Source organism: Aspergillus ruber, assembly GCF_000600275.1.
Source record: "Aspergillus ruber CBS 135680 unplaced genomic scaffold scaffold00012, whole genome shotgun sequence".
Taxonomy (NCBI): domain Eukaryota; kingdom Fungi; phylum Ascomycota; class Eurotiomycetes; order Eurotiales; family Aspergillaceae; genus Aspergillus; species Aspergillus ruber.
The window spans coordinates 99614-112127 of record NW_024467308.1 but is presented as its reverse complement, the minus strand read 5'-3'; the positions used below and the strand labels follow the sequence as shown (position 1 = coordinate 112127).

Here is a 12514-nt window from a genome sequence, read left to right as displayed (position 1 = left end):
GAAACCCAGTTTCATCAAAGTTATAGATATCTGCTTCCTGGATGCCGTACTTCGCGATTATGTTTTGAACAAGCATGAACCAACGATGGATAGCCTCTGGATCTTCACATAAAGCTCTCTGATAGTCATATTTCCGACTAAAACGAGTTGTGAGCTCTGGGTGCCGTTTAACAAAGGTGCTGGCCCAGTTTACACCAACACATCCCATGTTGCGTGTTGCAAGTAATCGGTTGGCCATATCTTCCACACCAGACAACCGAGGAGGAAACCCTTTGGAATCTAGATCAAGTATGTGTTCAACAATCGTTGATTCCTCTAAATCAGTGAGTCTTTGTGAATTGGCTGATATATTGCATCGTGATTGCATGCCACGCCGGCGGCGACTAAGCTTCTCATGATCCACGTGATAGATCTTTCCAGCTGCTCGAGCGCTCAGTTTTTTGTCATTTTGTATAGCTTGAAGGGCCAATATTACTTGGCTTTCATCATTTTTCTGACGCATATTTGGTTGTGGTGATATTTGTGATAGAAGTCAGAAGTCGCGTCGGAGCAATTTCGTGTGACATTCGCCCGTGTGTGACATTCGCTTGTGGGTCACGTTATGTTATCTTGGTTATTTAAATATGACTCTTTTCCTCTTTTATCAATGGCATTGGTATGATCAGATAACGCAAAGTTAGGGCACGATCCCACCCACCCTCTGGAGGGTCGATTTCTCTACTAATTACGGGGTAATACTACCACTACTCTACGTCTCTATATTCAAGAATCTTTTGAAGCTCACTTTTGCCGTTCCAGTCATGTAGCTGTATGGATTGTATCCTGTATGCAGTAAATTGATTCGCTCTGCATGTCTACAGACCAGTCGCGTGAATTTATTACTCATTGAACGATCAAATTAATACTATCAGTCTATCCAGATCATCTTAACTACTCATACGACACCATAAGCGTACTCCCCAATATTTTCCTCGGAAACTCCTCCTCCCCCAAAACCGTACTATGCGCCCAAGGCTTAAGGCTAATCTCCCGTTGAATAGTAGCAGCGAAGCACGAACTCCATTTCATCCGGGGGAAATGTTTTGTAATATCTCCGATGGTGGAGGGGTTAATGAGGGATTCATGGGCGCCGGTGTTATCTTCAGCGTCTAGTCAGCCTTAATTCGTTGGAAGTTGCATGGAGGATAGGTGTACCCAGGATAGTAGCCAGCTGGAGCAACTGCCCTAACGCCGAGATCTTCCCCTTCTCGCACAGATCCTGATGTCTCATAATTGCCTCCACAATGCTCTCCGCTTGAGCTTGCGGTGCGATTTCCCGTCCTTTATCCACAGTCTCCTCCGCATCAACGTCCCCATCCATATCTACACCACCGCCATCCAACTCCGTCCTCGAATTAACACTCTGCAAAACCTTCAACGCCAAAATCCCCCCCCGCAAACTCGAAGCTCAATCTCGTGGAAGTCAAATTCCTCTCCGTTGCCCCAATATCATGTAACATACACGCGCAGAAATACGTCTCGTCTGAGAACTCCCACTCCGGAAACCGGTGGAACTTTATCGCGATGCCATAGTGATATACCCGTCGGGAGTGATTGTAGGTTTGTGGGGTGAGGTTGGACAGGGCATAGGTGTTTATGCGGGTTGCTAGTGGGGTTAAGGGGATTGGGAGGGCGGTTATGGGGAGGGCGGTTGGGTGCTGGGTTGGGCTTGGGGAGGTGGTTAGGAGGGTGGAGGGGGAGGCGGGGACGGGAGTTAGGCCGTAGGTTGTTATGGGGTTGGCCATTTTGTGGAGGAGTGTATTTCGGTGACTGTTGTATAGAGTATGTACTCTGCTTTTATACAGGGACTATGTTGGGATGACATCATGGTGATGGACTGTGATGGACTGTTTCGTTGGAATAGCTACATGTGATTGTATGTTTAATTGCTTCAAATACAGTATTAGCAGAACTTTTCCCATGTCGACCAGTCTGCACGAAAGAGTACTTGTTTTAGGGTGAGACCGAGCCCTAGATTCGCTAAATCTCCGGCTCAGGGAAAGTCCTCCACCATCCTTTAGTCATTCAGCTTTATGCCTCCACGTAGGTCGTATAGTTCACCTTCTATATTCGAATGACTCAAATGATATCGCGCAAACAAATCAAGCGGGTCAGTCTTCCTATCCTTGAAGCTATATAGCTTCGATTGCCTTATATGCAGAACTTCCCCCATCCATATGTGCTTAGAAAAGTCGTTTATGATGTTTACTAATGAAATAGATTAGGAGAACCGGGAAGTTCTCATCAGAAAAACAAAGCTTGTAATGGAATAGCAACTCATATGGCTTTCTTTCACTGAGGAATGCCACTACTCCTTCATCGTCCATATCATTAATAACAACCTGGTTTGCTCTATTTCGTATAGCAGAAAGCAACACGGAGAGCTCTCCATATAGTATTCTATCCTCTTTCTCGACAACAGGTTGGTGGCCCATGCGAATTTTCGAGTCCTGTGATATTGTTATCTGTGATGTTGGTTTCCTTCTGGAGGACTAGCTGCTGCCATAGAGCGTTGAGTCGTGGTAGCGCGGGTGAGTCGGCCATTGTGATTGTTAGTTTAGTGGTGCAGTATATAGTAATTGATGCAGTGGATTATGGTGAGGGAGCACATTTTTGCCGATTACGAGTGTATGACATCAAAGGGAAAAGGAACGACAACTCTTGACGATTGCCCTAATACAAATACAAATCCACGACCAACAATCCATTATCAAACCAATGAGCAAAATCCCACGAAGATAATAGTACTAATATACATCCGACACCGAGATCAAGTCAACCCTAGCTAAATAAACCAGCCGAAGCAAATATCATGACCTCGCCATCCGAATCTCATCCTCCTCCTCCGACTCAGCCTGCACATTCCAGATGCCCAGCATCTCACCTCCAAGCAACCTCTTCCCCGGCTCCGAATGCGTATTCACCATCGCCTTGCTTGATATGGCCAACGCGTCGACTAGCTCCCGCATGCGCTTAGCGCCGATGAAGCTGCGCGTCAGGTGCTCGTTCTCGGATACTTGCATCCCCAGATTCATGCATTGGACTAAGATTTCTCCAGTGAGGACGTGCGCGGCGTAGTACAGGGCGTTGTGGTAATCGAGAAATAGTTCGGGGATGTAGGTTTGGCGGATTTCTTCGAGTTCGGGCATGTTTGGTTCTGCGTTTTGTTAGCGTGTGTTTTTGGATTATCAGAGCTTGGTGCATACCGTTATCAGCAGGAATTAACCACTCGTCAAGAATGGCATCCACGTTCAAACCGATTTCGTCCAGCGCTTCCTGCAGTTCCACCCGAAGATTCTTGGTCGTACCAGTGTCCCGTCGACGGCGGTCCCTAGTCACATTAGTACACTGTAAGCCTGTAAAGAAAGGAATAAACATACTTGTCAAGCTTCTCCCATAACGTGGCAAAGTTCTCCAATGCATCAAATGCGAGAATCAGAGCTTCCAGATCACGCATTGTCTGCGACTGCTGGTACAAGATGCTTTGCTGCGCACCATTCGTGACGCCATTCGACCGACTCCGCTTATGCGCAGAGCCAGGGAGTCTGATCTTACTCGGACTCATAGGCTCCGGTGTAGGCGCGTCCAAACCATCCTCCATTTCCATAGGAAACTCAGCGACGTCGAATCCAAACGATTCTTGTGAGAGATGTGACAGGTTCATGCGTCGACTCAGCTCTCGAGCAGCAGCAAGTTTACCGGAGACTAATTAATGTTAGCAGATAACCCACTTTCGAGACTGAAAGAAACTTACTGAAAAACCTCCGGTACAACTGAGCACCCAGCAGACAAATTTTACCCCACTGGCCATCAATGTATCGAAGCCACTCGAGACTGCGAATCATGTAATCATCAAGTTCCGTAATAGATGTTCCAATAAGATCCTTCCGCACAGGCGCCAGGTACGGTGACCCGTCAGACCTCCGCAGGACCTTGGGGTACCGTTTGACGGTCGTCGAGTGTTCAACTGCCTCGACACTGCTACTAATCCACGCCCATTGGTCCTCGAAAACAGCTTCGATATCGATCTCATGCTTCTCCATCAGTCGCACTTGCTGCTTCCTCTCCCGCGGATCCACAATTTGAAGCAGAATCTGGCCGAGTGCGGAGTGCGCCAGGTGTTGAGGAAGAAGCGATGCATATAGAGGGATGACATCAAACAGGTCTCTTTCTTCCAGGCTCAAGATGTATCCAGTCACGTTCACGGACACATTTTCGAAGAATTGCGTGTCGGAGCGAACATAGCCAATCGAGTCCGCAACGAGATAAAGGTGTGTTGCGATTCTCAAGGAGTCCTCATCCTGCGCGGCGATAAACAGGGACTCATCAACTGGCACAGACGACAGCTCAGGCACATAGCTGGAGCCATCAAATTTGCTATTCGCCACATGCGAGACTGCCGAAGCTAATCGCTGGAAGAAGCTGTCATATCCACGGCTCAGAATCACTGCCTGAATAGTACGGTACGGGTTCCGTGCTTCGGCACCAATCCGTTCGTTACCCTTGGCAGCTTGCAAGAATTTGCTGGTGTCGTTGTAACTAGCGGGCTCGGGCACAAAGGTAGCCGGTGTGGTGGGCGAGAAAGCAAGCTTTCTCTGAAACTGTTTACAGAATCCTTGGTAACGACCGAGCACGACGCTGTTGAAGTGGACATATAGGTAGTCGTCATAGTTCTGGCAGACCGTGAAGGCCGCCTCCGTCTCGCCACAAAGCAACGCGTACACCGCACGCTCGAAATCCTCCGAGGTCGAGTTGTGCGCAAGGGCTGAGCAGGCAGCTTGCCAAGGACCGTGGGACCGGAAGTTCATCATGCGGGTAGTGCCGTCGTCCACAGGAGTCTTTCCAATATGCGAATCCTTATCGACACTGGAACCACACAGACTGACCGCCCGCCAATGCTCCAAGCGCTCTTGTGCCCATTCCCTGATTTTCGTCCAGCTTTCACCCTGCCTCACCATCTTCCAGCAAGTCATCCAAGTAGCTCGTTCGTGAAATTGATCCTGCTTCTGGAGGAGGTGCTTTTGTCGCGTAATCGCATCAGGGTCCAACTGCGTGATCAATGCCCCCGACTTGTCCGAACGCAGCAGCGAAATTGTGATACCCGGATCGTTGGGCTCGAGAGGTTGAGGCCAGGCCCGAAGTCGTTTCTGTCCCTTGATAGCCTCCTTGGTGTAAAGCCAACCATGCGCCCACAGGCCCTGTCCGCGCTCCGCCTGCTTCTCTAAGTCGGCAATCAACGAATCGATATCTTGAGTCTGAGTCTTGGCAGTATGTTCGAGCCATTTCATGACAATCACGCATTCACGGGCATAAGGATCCGCGGTGAGGAATTGCTCCCAGACTTCGCGATCGGACGAGTATCGGTGTAGCTTCTGAAATGCCGTCTCCTGCGCTTCCTTGTCCGTCTCATGACCGGCGGGATTATCGATACTGATGAGGTTAAGAAGGAGCTGCCAGGTGTTCGCTTCCAATTGTAGTCGTTGGAGTTCCTCTTCGGTCTTTGGATCCTGCGCTGCGGTCTCGTTTCGACTAGCGGACCATCCCATCTTGGCGCGCTTCAACGTAGATTGCTTGGAGATGTCTTGAATAGTATCCTGCGTAAACGTCTGGTAGCTCTTCACAAGTTGGTAAGCGGCCTGAAAACGTCCAAAATCATCGGACCTGTTGCCCTTTTGCTTGAATCGATCCAGCTTCTCCGCAAATGCCTCTATTTGGCGCGTTACGCGATCGGCCGTGCGACGAAGAGGGTGTAGTGCTTGCTGAGCACCGGCAGAGGTGAAGAGTTCGGGGGTAGTCGTTTCACCTGCTACAGTTAAAGCCAACCAAATCAGCTTCCTTCTTTTTCCCATTCAAATTACGAATACAGCACAACGAACCTCGAGAATCCTCAGCAGCAGCCTTCGCATAGCCATTCACCCTTGACTTTATCCCATTCGCTTGCCCTGCGAAGTGGTCCTCCTCTTCATCCTCCTCTTCTTCTTCTCCCTCGATTTCGTCACTGTATGGCACCTCCTCATCCTCGTCCATTTCGTCCTCGTCAGTCACTTCCTCTTCGCCATCTTCGTCTTCGTTCATGGGCTCTTCTTCGTCACTGTCATCGTCGATTTCGATGATCTCAGCGTCATTGGCATTGGGTTCCCGGTTCGCCTAGATAAAGCAAAATGAAACAAAACGTCAGCTACCGCCATTTATCACAGCACCAACAAAAACTAACATTAATGGGCGCAAAGCCAGCGGACGAGCCGCCAGTGCCTCTGGTCGCAGCAAAAGGAGCCATGAGAGCAGCGAACAACTGCCTTGATCTCCGGCCTGGTTGTTGTGACAGAAATCCAAATAATCCTTTCCCGGCGAACGGAGCGCGTCAGGGCGGTCGGTCCGGTTGAGCCGCTAAGCCAAATGTAGACTAGCGCCAATTGGAAGGAACATAAAAGTCTTCGCCGCAAATTTTTCCCTTTTTTTCTCTTTCTTCTTCCACAAATGTCTTATAACCATAGGCAATCAATAGAGTCTCGGGACGAAGAGTTCAATCTTCTTTCAGGTCTATAAGGCCTCTTTGCGTGCTCCGATTGTCTTATAGCAATCTAGCAGTTCTCACAACTAGCCTAACCCTTTACTTTCAACACGGGGGTTGGACTGCAAGGGAATTGTTACATCTATTTATCCACAGGATCTTTCGTAGTATGTACAGTATTGTTACGGTGTCGTCTCGCATAGGCGAGAGGTCAACCTCGTGCCTCTGCCCGTTGCTTCATCTTCAATCGCAGCAGGTTGGCTTTCGGACAGCTCACGGTCTTGCCCTCGTCGCCTTCCTTCTGATAGAAGGCGTTACAGCATTCGTATAAGGCGTCGATTTGCGTTTGGCACTTGTCTTCGCGGTACGAGTTCTTGGTCAGGCAGGCTGTAGGGTCAGTGTCGTTTGTCCGGAATGCTGGGTGTATGCTGGTGTACCTTGGATGGCGCACTGGTCAATTGTCAGCATATCTGTTACTTGCGAGGGGCAATGACATGACATACTGCTCGAGGATGGCATGGAGGATCGTAGTTCAGATCTTCTTTGAGTCCCTAGAGCTGTTAGCTCTTGATGCTGTCCGTAGCTACTTGATATCCAATCCTTACCATGACGCAATATGTCGAGGTGAATCGATATAGGGAGTTTTCAATGGAAATGGCGGGATTGAGACAAAGCAGTAAATAATACACTTAGACACACTGAAATGGTCCAAGGAGAATAAAGCACAGTACCACTGATGTTGCTGAATGAATGCTCCGTCCATACTGTCTCTTGACTATGATATGCCGACCCCCGCAAAAACAATTCTCCGCCCTCTCTTCATTTGGTGGGGTCCGTTTGCCTTCAACGTCTTCTTTGCTATCTTAGGCGCTTCTCTCCTTACACTTACACATCTCCTCGTACCTCCTCTCCGTCTGTCACCTTAGCTGACAAAAACGCGTAAGTACCAATACCACCGTTTCCCTTACTCTTATCGCCCTTTGCGAAACTATGCGACAGACCTTGTGCGACCCCAAGAACTAACTCTTCAACGCAAACAGATACCACAAGCACACCCTTCACCCGTCCGCAAATATGGCTGCCGAAGGCGACTTTAACCCGACCCCTGCTAGCGAGCCTCCCACCGTTGAGCATTTAAACATCAAGGTTACCGATAACAACAACGAAGTGTTCTTCAAGATCAAGAGGTCCACGCAACTGAAGAAGCTCATGGATGCCTTCTGTGAAAGGCAAGGGAAGCAGATGTCGACTGTTCGGTTCTTGTTCGATGGTACCCGTGTGCGCCCCGAAGACACGCCGGACACCGTACGTTCCCACCATACAATCCCTTGTGTCGAAGCTTTGTGATTTTCAGTGACTAACAAATGGTTACAGCTGGAGATGGCGGACGGCGACACCCTAGAGGTGCATCAGGAGCAGATCGGCGGAGCTCAGGTTGATGTTTGAATATATAAATTCATGCCAATGATCTCTTTTCTTTTCTTCGTCCACCCCGCATTTGGCGTAACGGTGTTTGTGGTCCAGTCAAGCTTTGCTTGAATTGGGGGTTTCGCTTTTGTTCTTGTTTTAGCTAAAACGCATTCTATTTAAGAAGAATTAGATGCTCACGAGTTATGGCTGGTTCGGTTTGCTGTGCTCTGGTTTATCTACGTTCGCCTGTTTCTAATTGTTAGACTTCCATGCTGCTGGTAGCAGGATAATATGCAGTAACGTGTTAACACACTAGCTATTATGAGAATCCAACGCATAGAGACACCATCAAGGCAGAAGCTTAAAGATCCCCAAGCGCAATCAAAATACACTGCATAATCATCTACAGAGTACTCTGTACAATCTTTATACATATACAATAACCATAGCAAATGATCAACCATCCCAAACCGCAGCCTTAGCCCTCTCCTCCTCCTCCCTCGCCTTAGCGGCCTCCTCCCTCTCCCGATTCCTCCTCCTAATCTCCTGCTCTTTCACAGACCGATCATAAGCCTTCTGCTCCTCCGTCCTCTTCGGCGCCCGAATCCCCAGAGCCCCGGCAATCATCCTCCCCGCTACAGCAGTCTGTTTCTCAGGTCGACGCGCTGGACCTGCAGATCGTGACGATGCGCCAGACGGGTTTCCATATGCGGGGATGATGGGTGCTTCGCGTCCGCTTGGCGCGGGCCAGGATTGCTGGGAGGGCTGGGATGTCTGTGGGGAGATCGGGGTTGGTGGGGGGTCGCGGGGTCCTTCTTGATCATTGTAATTCTCGTTGTCGTTATCCAGCCCGGTATCTAGCTTCTGAGTACTGGAGCTTGTAGGAGCTGTGGGAGTGGGTGGACCGGAGTCCGCGTCGGAGTCGGCTTCGTCTTCCCAAGAGTCCGCGACCTCTTCGGCCTTGTTTTTTGTGGTTTTCACATCAGAAAGTTTTGGCTTTGGGGTTCGGGATGGAGTTGGGCGCGAGATGTCTCTGATAGAGCCTTCATCGTTGAGGGAGAGTTGGCGGAGGGAGGATTGGAGCTCCGAGTCTGTTCGGATTATTAGATAATTATAAAGATAAATAGAATAATACATTAACTCACCCTTAACTGGCGTAGACTTAGTAGCCATTTCAACAATACAAATATTTCCGATGTATTCAATATCTGTACCTCAGATGATAGTAGCACAATCTGTACAAGTTAATGTCGTCAGTGGAGAGAAAAACCCCGCCCGCAGTTGGAGTCTGTTTTAAATGACGATTCATGTTGAGGCGTTCTGGAACGTCCAGAGTGATTGATTTTCTGGTTGCTGTTTCTATTTTTGAATTCTAGATATTGGGATATATTTGGTGCTCCTTCTTGGCGATCCACGCGATGAGCAATGTATGTACATAAGCAGTAGGTAACTGGGATTGTCATAACGCCTATATACATCTATCCATTTGTGTTATGCCTCGGAAAAAGAAATGCGGAGAGGTTCGCGGATGTTCCGATGTCGGTCTCCGACGGCCAGTATTTCTACAACTTAATCCGAGATTCTTGATGTGTTTCGAGAGTCGAATTGAATTACTCGCGAAGAAATAATGGCTGGATTTCACGCATTACCCGCGCGGATGCCCCTGCGGCATACACTGAAGCCAAGCCGTCGCTTCTCCACGTCTTCGTGGAGGCCCAGTTATGCGGGTACCCTTCCTAATTTAAAGATTGGGGCGCATACGAGGGTTTTGTTTCAGGGGTTTACGGGTATGTTGTGTCCAGGGAACTGTGTGTATAGTACTGACAACAGTGTACAGGTAGACAGGTACATGACCACGCAATTGAACAGCAGTCTATAATGTGTACTAAATCGTAAAGGCCACAGCCAACGTCCAAGAATCCCTAGCCTGGGGTACTAAGATCGTTGGAGGCGTGAAACCGGGTGTTGAAAGCGAACATCTGGGATTACCCGTGTTCCCGTCAGTCCGAGCAGTACGCACTCGTCTACCACCTAAGCGATAGTACCATGTTAATGAAAACAGGCCCAACAAAAAGCTAAACCAGATGCATCAGCCATCTACGTCCCCGGAAATCAAACCGCGCAGGCAATCGAAGAAGCCATCGAAGCGGAGATTCCGCTCGTCGTGGCTGTAGCTGAGCATGTGCCTATTCATGATATATTGCGGGTAGGCTATCTTCTCTATAGATCTGCAATTGGTATACTAATGTTGTAGATCCATGCCATGCTCCAGACACAATCCAAGACCAGGCTGGTCGGTGCAAACTGCCCCGGCATTATCTCGGCCATTGGTAAATGCCGCATAGGGTTCCAGCCGTTGCCCTGCTTTGCGCCTGGTAATGTAGGCATTGTTGCTAAATCAGGGACTTTGAGTTATGAAACAGTAGCGTCTACCACGCGTGCCGGCCTGGGACAGAGCCTGTGCATTAGTATGGGCGGTGATGTGCTAGCAGGGACGAATTTCGTCGATGCCCTGGAGATCTTTGAGAATGATCCTGATACAGAGGGTATCATGCTTGTTGGGGAGATTGGTGGCACGGCGGAGATGGATGCTGCGGAGTGGATTCGGGATTATCAGCGGCGTTGCGCGAGCCCTAAGTATGTGATGTTTATTGACCGGATTGAGGACAGTACTGACGTATGCAGACCGATAATGGCTCTCATCGGTGGATTGGAAGCTCCTCCTGGACGCATCATGGGTCATGCCGGTGCTTGGGCAGCTCCTGGCGAGCCTGATGCGAGAGCGAAATACCAAGCTCTGGAGCGTGTTGGTGTGACTATGGTCAATCACCCGGAGAAGTTTGGCGAGGGGATGAGGTCCCTTTTAGGACGCAGGGCGGCCGTACGTATCCCTCTCCAAGAAACAAGACTATGTATACTAACGAAGACAGTCCAAACCCAGCTCAGCCATAAACCAAAAGCGAGGCATTCATATCATGAGACGAACGACACTCACACCCCATGCTAGTCCCAGTATATCACATCCCCAGAAAACCCAAACCCGCTCCCTCTACATAAAGCCCTTCCAAGCCCTCGACATGCTAAACCTGGAAGCCCTCACAGTCCGCGAGACACCACCCTCCGAATCAGAAGCTAAATCCAATTTCTCCCTCTCCCTCACCGTCGACAGAACAGCCCTATCACCCTGCTTCATCACCTCCCCAACACCAGACCTTAACCCAGAACACTCCCGCAAATTCCCTTTTCCATACACAACCACAGACCTACGAAACACTAAAATCCCACTCATCAGAGATATCGCTTTGAAGCTGGGTCTCTCTGAAACGGCGCATCCTCAACTAGTTGCCCTCACGCAAGGGTTGTGGAAGATTTTCCGTGAAAAGGAGGCATTTTCGTTGGAGGTTAAGGTGCATCCTTCTGCGGATGGGAAATTGGAGATATATGATGCGCGGTTTGGATTCGATGATGCTGCATATAGGAGTGCCGGACGGCAAGAAGAAGTCCATAAACTGCGGAATAAAGAGGAGGAGGTTCCTGAGGAGGTCGTAGCTGAGAAGGATGGGATTGTTTATGTGAAGTATGTCCCTCCCGTCTTCTGTATCAATTGATGTGAACTAACCATCACCAGACTCGACGGCGAAGGGAGCATCGGCACACTAGGTACCTCCCCTTCCCTCTATCATCCCCCCACATCCATCAGATCTAACAATACCAGTCAACGGCGCCGGCCTAGCCATGAACACTGTCGACGCCCTAACAATCCACGGAGGACACTGCGCCAACTTCCTCGACACAGGTGGCAAAGCAACCTCGCAAACCGTCAAAGCTTCATTCCAGATAATCACCTCAGACCCGCGCGTCAAAGCCATCTTTGTGAACATTTTCGGCGGGCTTACAAGATGCGATATGATCGCTGAGGGAATTATACTTGCGTTTCGGGATTTGGGGTTGAAGGTGCCTGTGGTGGTGAGGTTGAGGGGGACAAATGAGGAGGTTGGGCAGAAGATGGTATGCTCCAGTTTTGATCTTATGTTGGTTGTTGGGTTGTGGTACTTACTGACTGGTATAGATCGCTGAAAGTGGCCTTTCTCTCCATGCATTTGATAGTTTCGAGGATGCGGCGAAGAAGGTGATTAGTCTAGCTAGTGCATAGTACGTACATACATAGAAGACCTCATTCGTTGGCTGAATTCAATGCTGAATCAAGCAAGGAAAAAAGATGAGAAATTTGTCAGTCAAAAAAAACAAAAAAAGGCCGACCACCACGGGACTCGAACCCGCAACCAATGCTTGGAGCCCATACAATCTGTGATCATAGGAGAGCAACACTCTACCATTGAGCTAAGCGGCCATCTGAGAGTTTTGCTTGTTGTTGTGTACTATAGACTAACCCAGCTTGTCTACTCCGTGCTTTACACGGAGTACTATTCCTATAGACATGCATTTAATTACCACTCCACTTAATTATGTTATTACTAGGCATGTATGATTACAATTGTGTCTAATCATGCGATGCTCTTCGAGAATAGTCTATACGGCAAAAAAAAAAAAAAA

At 49.0% G+C, this 12514-nt stretch overlaps 6 protein-coding genes and 1 non-coding gene across 7 annotated transcripts; 2 read left to right on the top strand and 5 right to left on the bottom strand.

Annotated features, from left to right (window-relative positions):
* Positions 1 to 930: 930 nt before the first annotated feature.
* Positions 931 to 1784, bottom strand: EURHEDRAFT_530702 (putative urea hydro-lyase/cyanamide hydratase; the record flags this gene model as incomplete). Its single annotated transcript, XM_040787158.1, has 3 exons — positions 931 to 1139; positions 1195 to 1320; positions 1412 to 1784. 3 exons carry the CDS (start codon positions 1782 to 1784, stop codon positions 931 to 933), a joined length of 708 nt encoding a protein of 235 aa, XP_040638985.1.
* An 856-nt stretch (positions 1785 to 2640) lies between these two features.
* Positions 2641 to 6358, bottom strand: EURHEDRAFT_530701 (nucleoporin Nup84/Nup107 family protein). Its single transcript, XM_040787157.1, has 6 exons — positions 6254 to 6358; positions 5916 to 6186; positions 3794 to 5845; positions 3420 to 3744; positions 3246 to 3370; positions 2641 to 3196 (listed from the first exon to the last, which is right to left on the bottom strand). Exons 1-6 carry the CDS (start codon positions 6314 to 6316, stop codon positions 2850 to 2852), a joined length of 3183 nt encoding a protein of 1060 aa, XP_040638984.1. The 5' UTR covers positions 6317 to 6358; the 3' UTR covers positions 2641 to 2849.
* A 164-nt stretch (positions 6359 to 6522) lies between these two features.
* On the bottom strand, positions 6523 to 7284 carry EURHEDRAFT_412105 (DUF1903-domain-containing protein). Its single transcript, XM_040781816.1, has 4 exons — positions 7156 to 7284; positions 7054 to 7101; positions 6988 to 7000; positions 6523 to 6937 (listed from the first exon to the last, which is right to left on the bottom strand). Exons 1-4 carry the CDS (start codon positions 7156 to 7158, stop codon positions 6762 to 6764), a joined length of 240 nt encoding a protein of 79 aa, XP_040638983.1. The 5' UTR covers positions 7159 to 7284; the 3' UTR covers positions 6523 to 6761.
* A 340-nt stretch (positions 7285 to 7624) lies between these two features.
* Positions 7625 to 7996, top strand: EURHEDRAFT_455681 (SUMO family protein SMT3; the record flags this gene model as incomplete). The annotated part of the gene is made up of 2 exons (XM_040784291.1): positions 7625 to 7855; positions 7925 to 7996. The coding sequence occupies 2 exons, from the start codon at positions 7625 to 7627 to the stop codon at positions 7994 to 7996; spliced, it is 303 nt and encodes a 100-aa protein (XP_040638982.1).
* A 420-nt stretch (positions 7997 to 8416) lies between these two features.
* EURHEDRAFT_515191 (uncharacterized protein) lies at positions 8417 to 9133 on the bottom strand (the record flags this gene model as incomplete). Its single annotated transcript, XM_040786348.1, has 3 exons — positions 8417 to 8911; positions 8942 to 9051; positions 9106 to 9133. 3 exons carry the CDS (start codon positions 9131 to 9133, stop codon positions 8417 to 8419), a joined length of 633 nt encoding a protein of 210 aa, XP_040638981.1.
* A 51-nt stretch (positions 9134 to 9184) lies between these two features.
* Positions 9185 to 12401, top strand: EURHEDRAFT_412103 (putative succinyl-CoA synthetase subunit alpha). The gene is given in 10 exon segments (XM_040781815.1): positions 9185 to 9750; positions 9764 to 9765; positions 9856 to 9972; positions 10023 to 10166; positions 10215 to 10597; positions 10646 to 10841; positions 10891 to 11537; positions 11589 to 11620; positions 11676 to 11968; positions 12030 to 12401. The coding sequence occupies 10 exon segments, from the start codon at positions 9588 to 9590 to the stop codon at positions 12111 to 12113; spliced, it is 2061 nt and encodes a 686-aa protein (XP_040638980.1). The 5' UTR covers positions 9185 to 9587; the 3' UTR covers positions 12114 to 12401.
* EURHEDRAFT_t76 lies at positions 12217 to 12311 on the bottom strand. The gene has a single exon. It is a non-coding gene; the product is annotated as a tRNA-Arg (tRNA).
* Positions 12402 to 12514: the final 113 nt, after the last annotated feature.

Excerpts from the sequence above, each read along its gene's own strand:
- EURHEDRAFT_412103 (XM_040781815.1), top strand. The coding sequence starts at position 9,588 with ATGGCTGGATTTCACGCATTACCCGCGCGGATGCCCCTGCGGCATACA. Across the intron at positions 10,842-10,890 it reads TTTTAGGACGCAGGGCGGCC|TCCAAACCCAGCTCAGCCAT; the intron begins GTACGTATCCCT and ends TAACGAAGACAG. Across the intron at positions 11,538-11,588 it reads GATGGGATTGTTTATGTGAA|ACTCGACGGCGAAGGGAGCA; the intron begins GTATGTCCCTCC and ends AACCATCACCAG.
- EURHEDRAFT_530701 (XM_040787157.1), bottom strand. The coding sequence starts at position 6,316 with ATGGCTCCTTTTGCTGCGACCAGAGGCACTGGCGGCTCGTCCGCTGGC. Across the intron at positions 6,187-6,253 it reads CTGGCTTTGCGCCCATTAAT|GCGAACCGGGAACCCAATGC; the intron begins GTTAGTTTTTGT and ends TGCTTTATCTAG. Across the intron at positions 3,745-3,793 it reads GTTGTACCGGAGGTTTTTCA|TCTCCGGTAAACTTGCTGCT; the intron begins GTAAGTTTCTTT and ends AACATTAATTAG.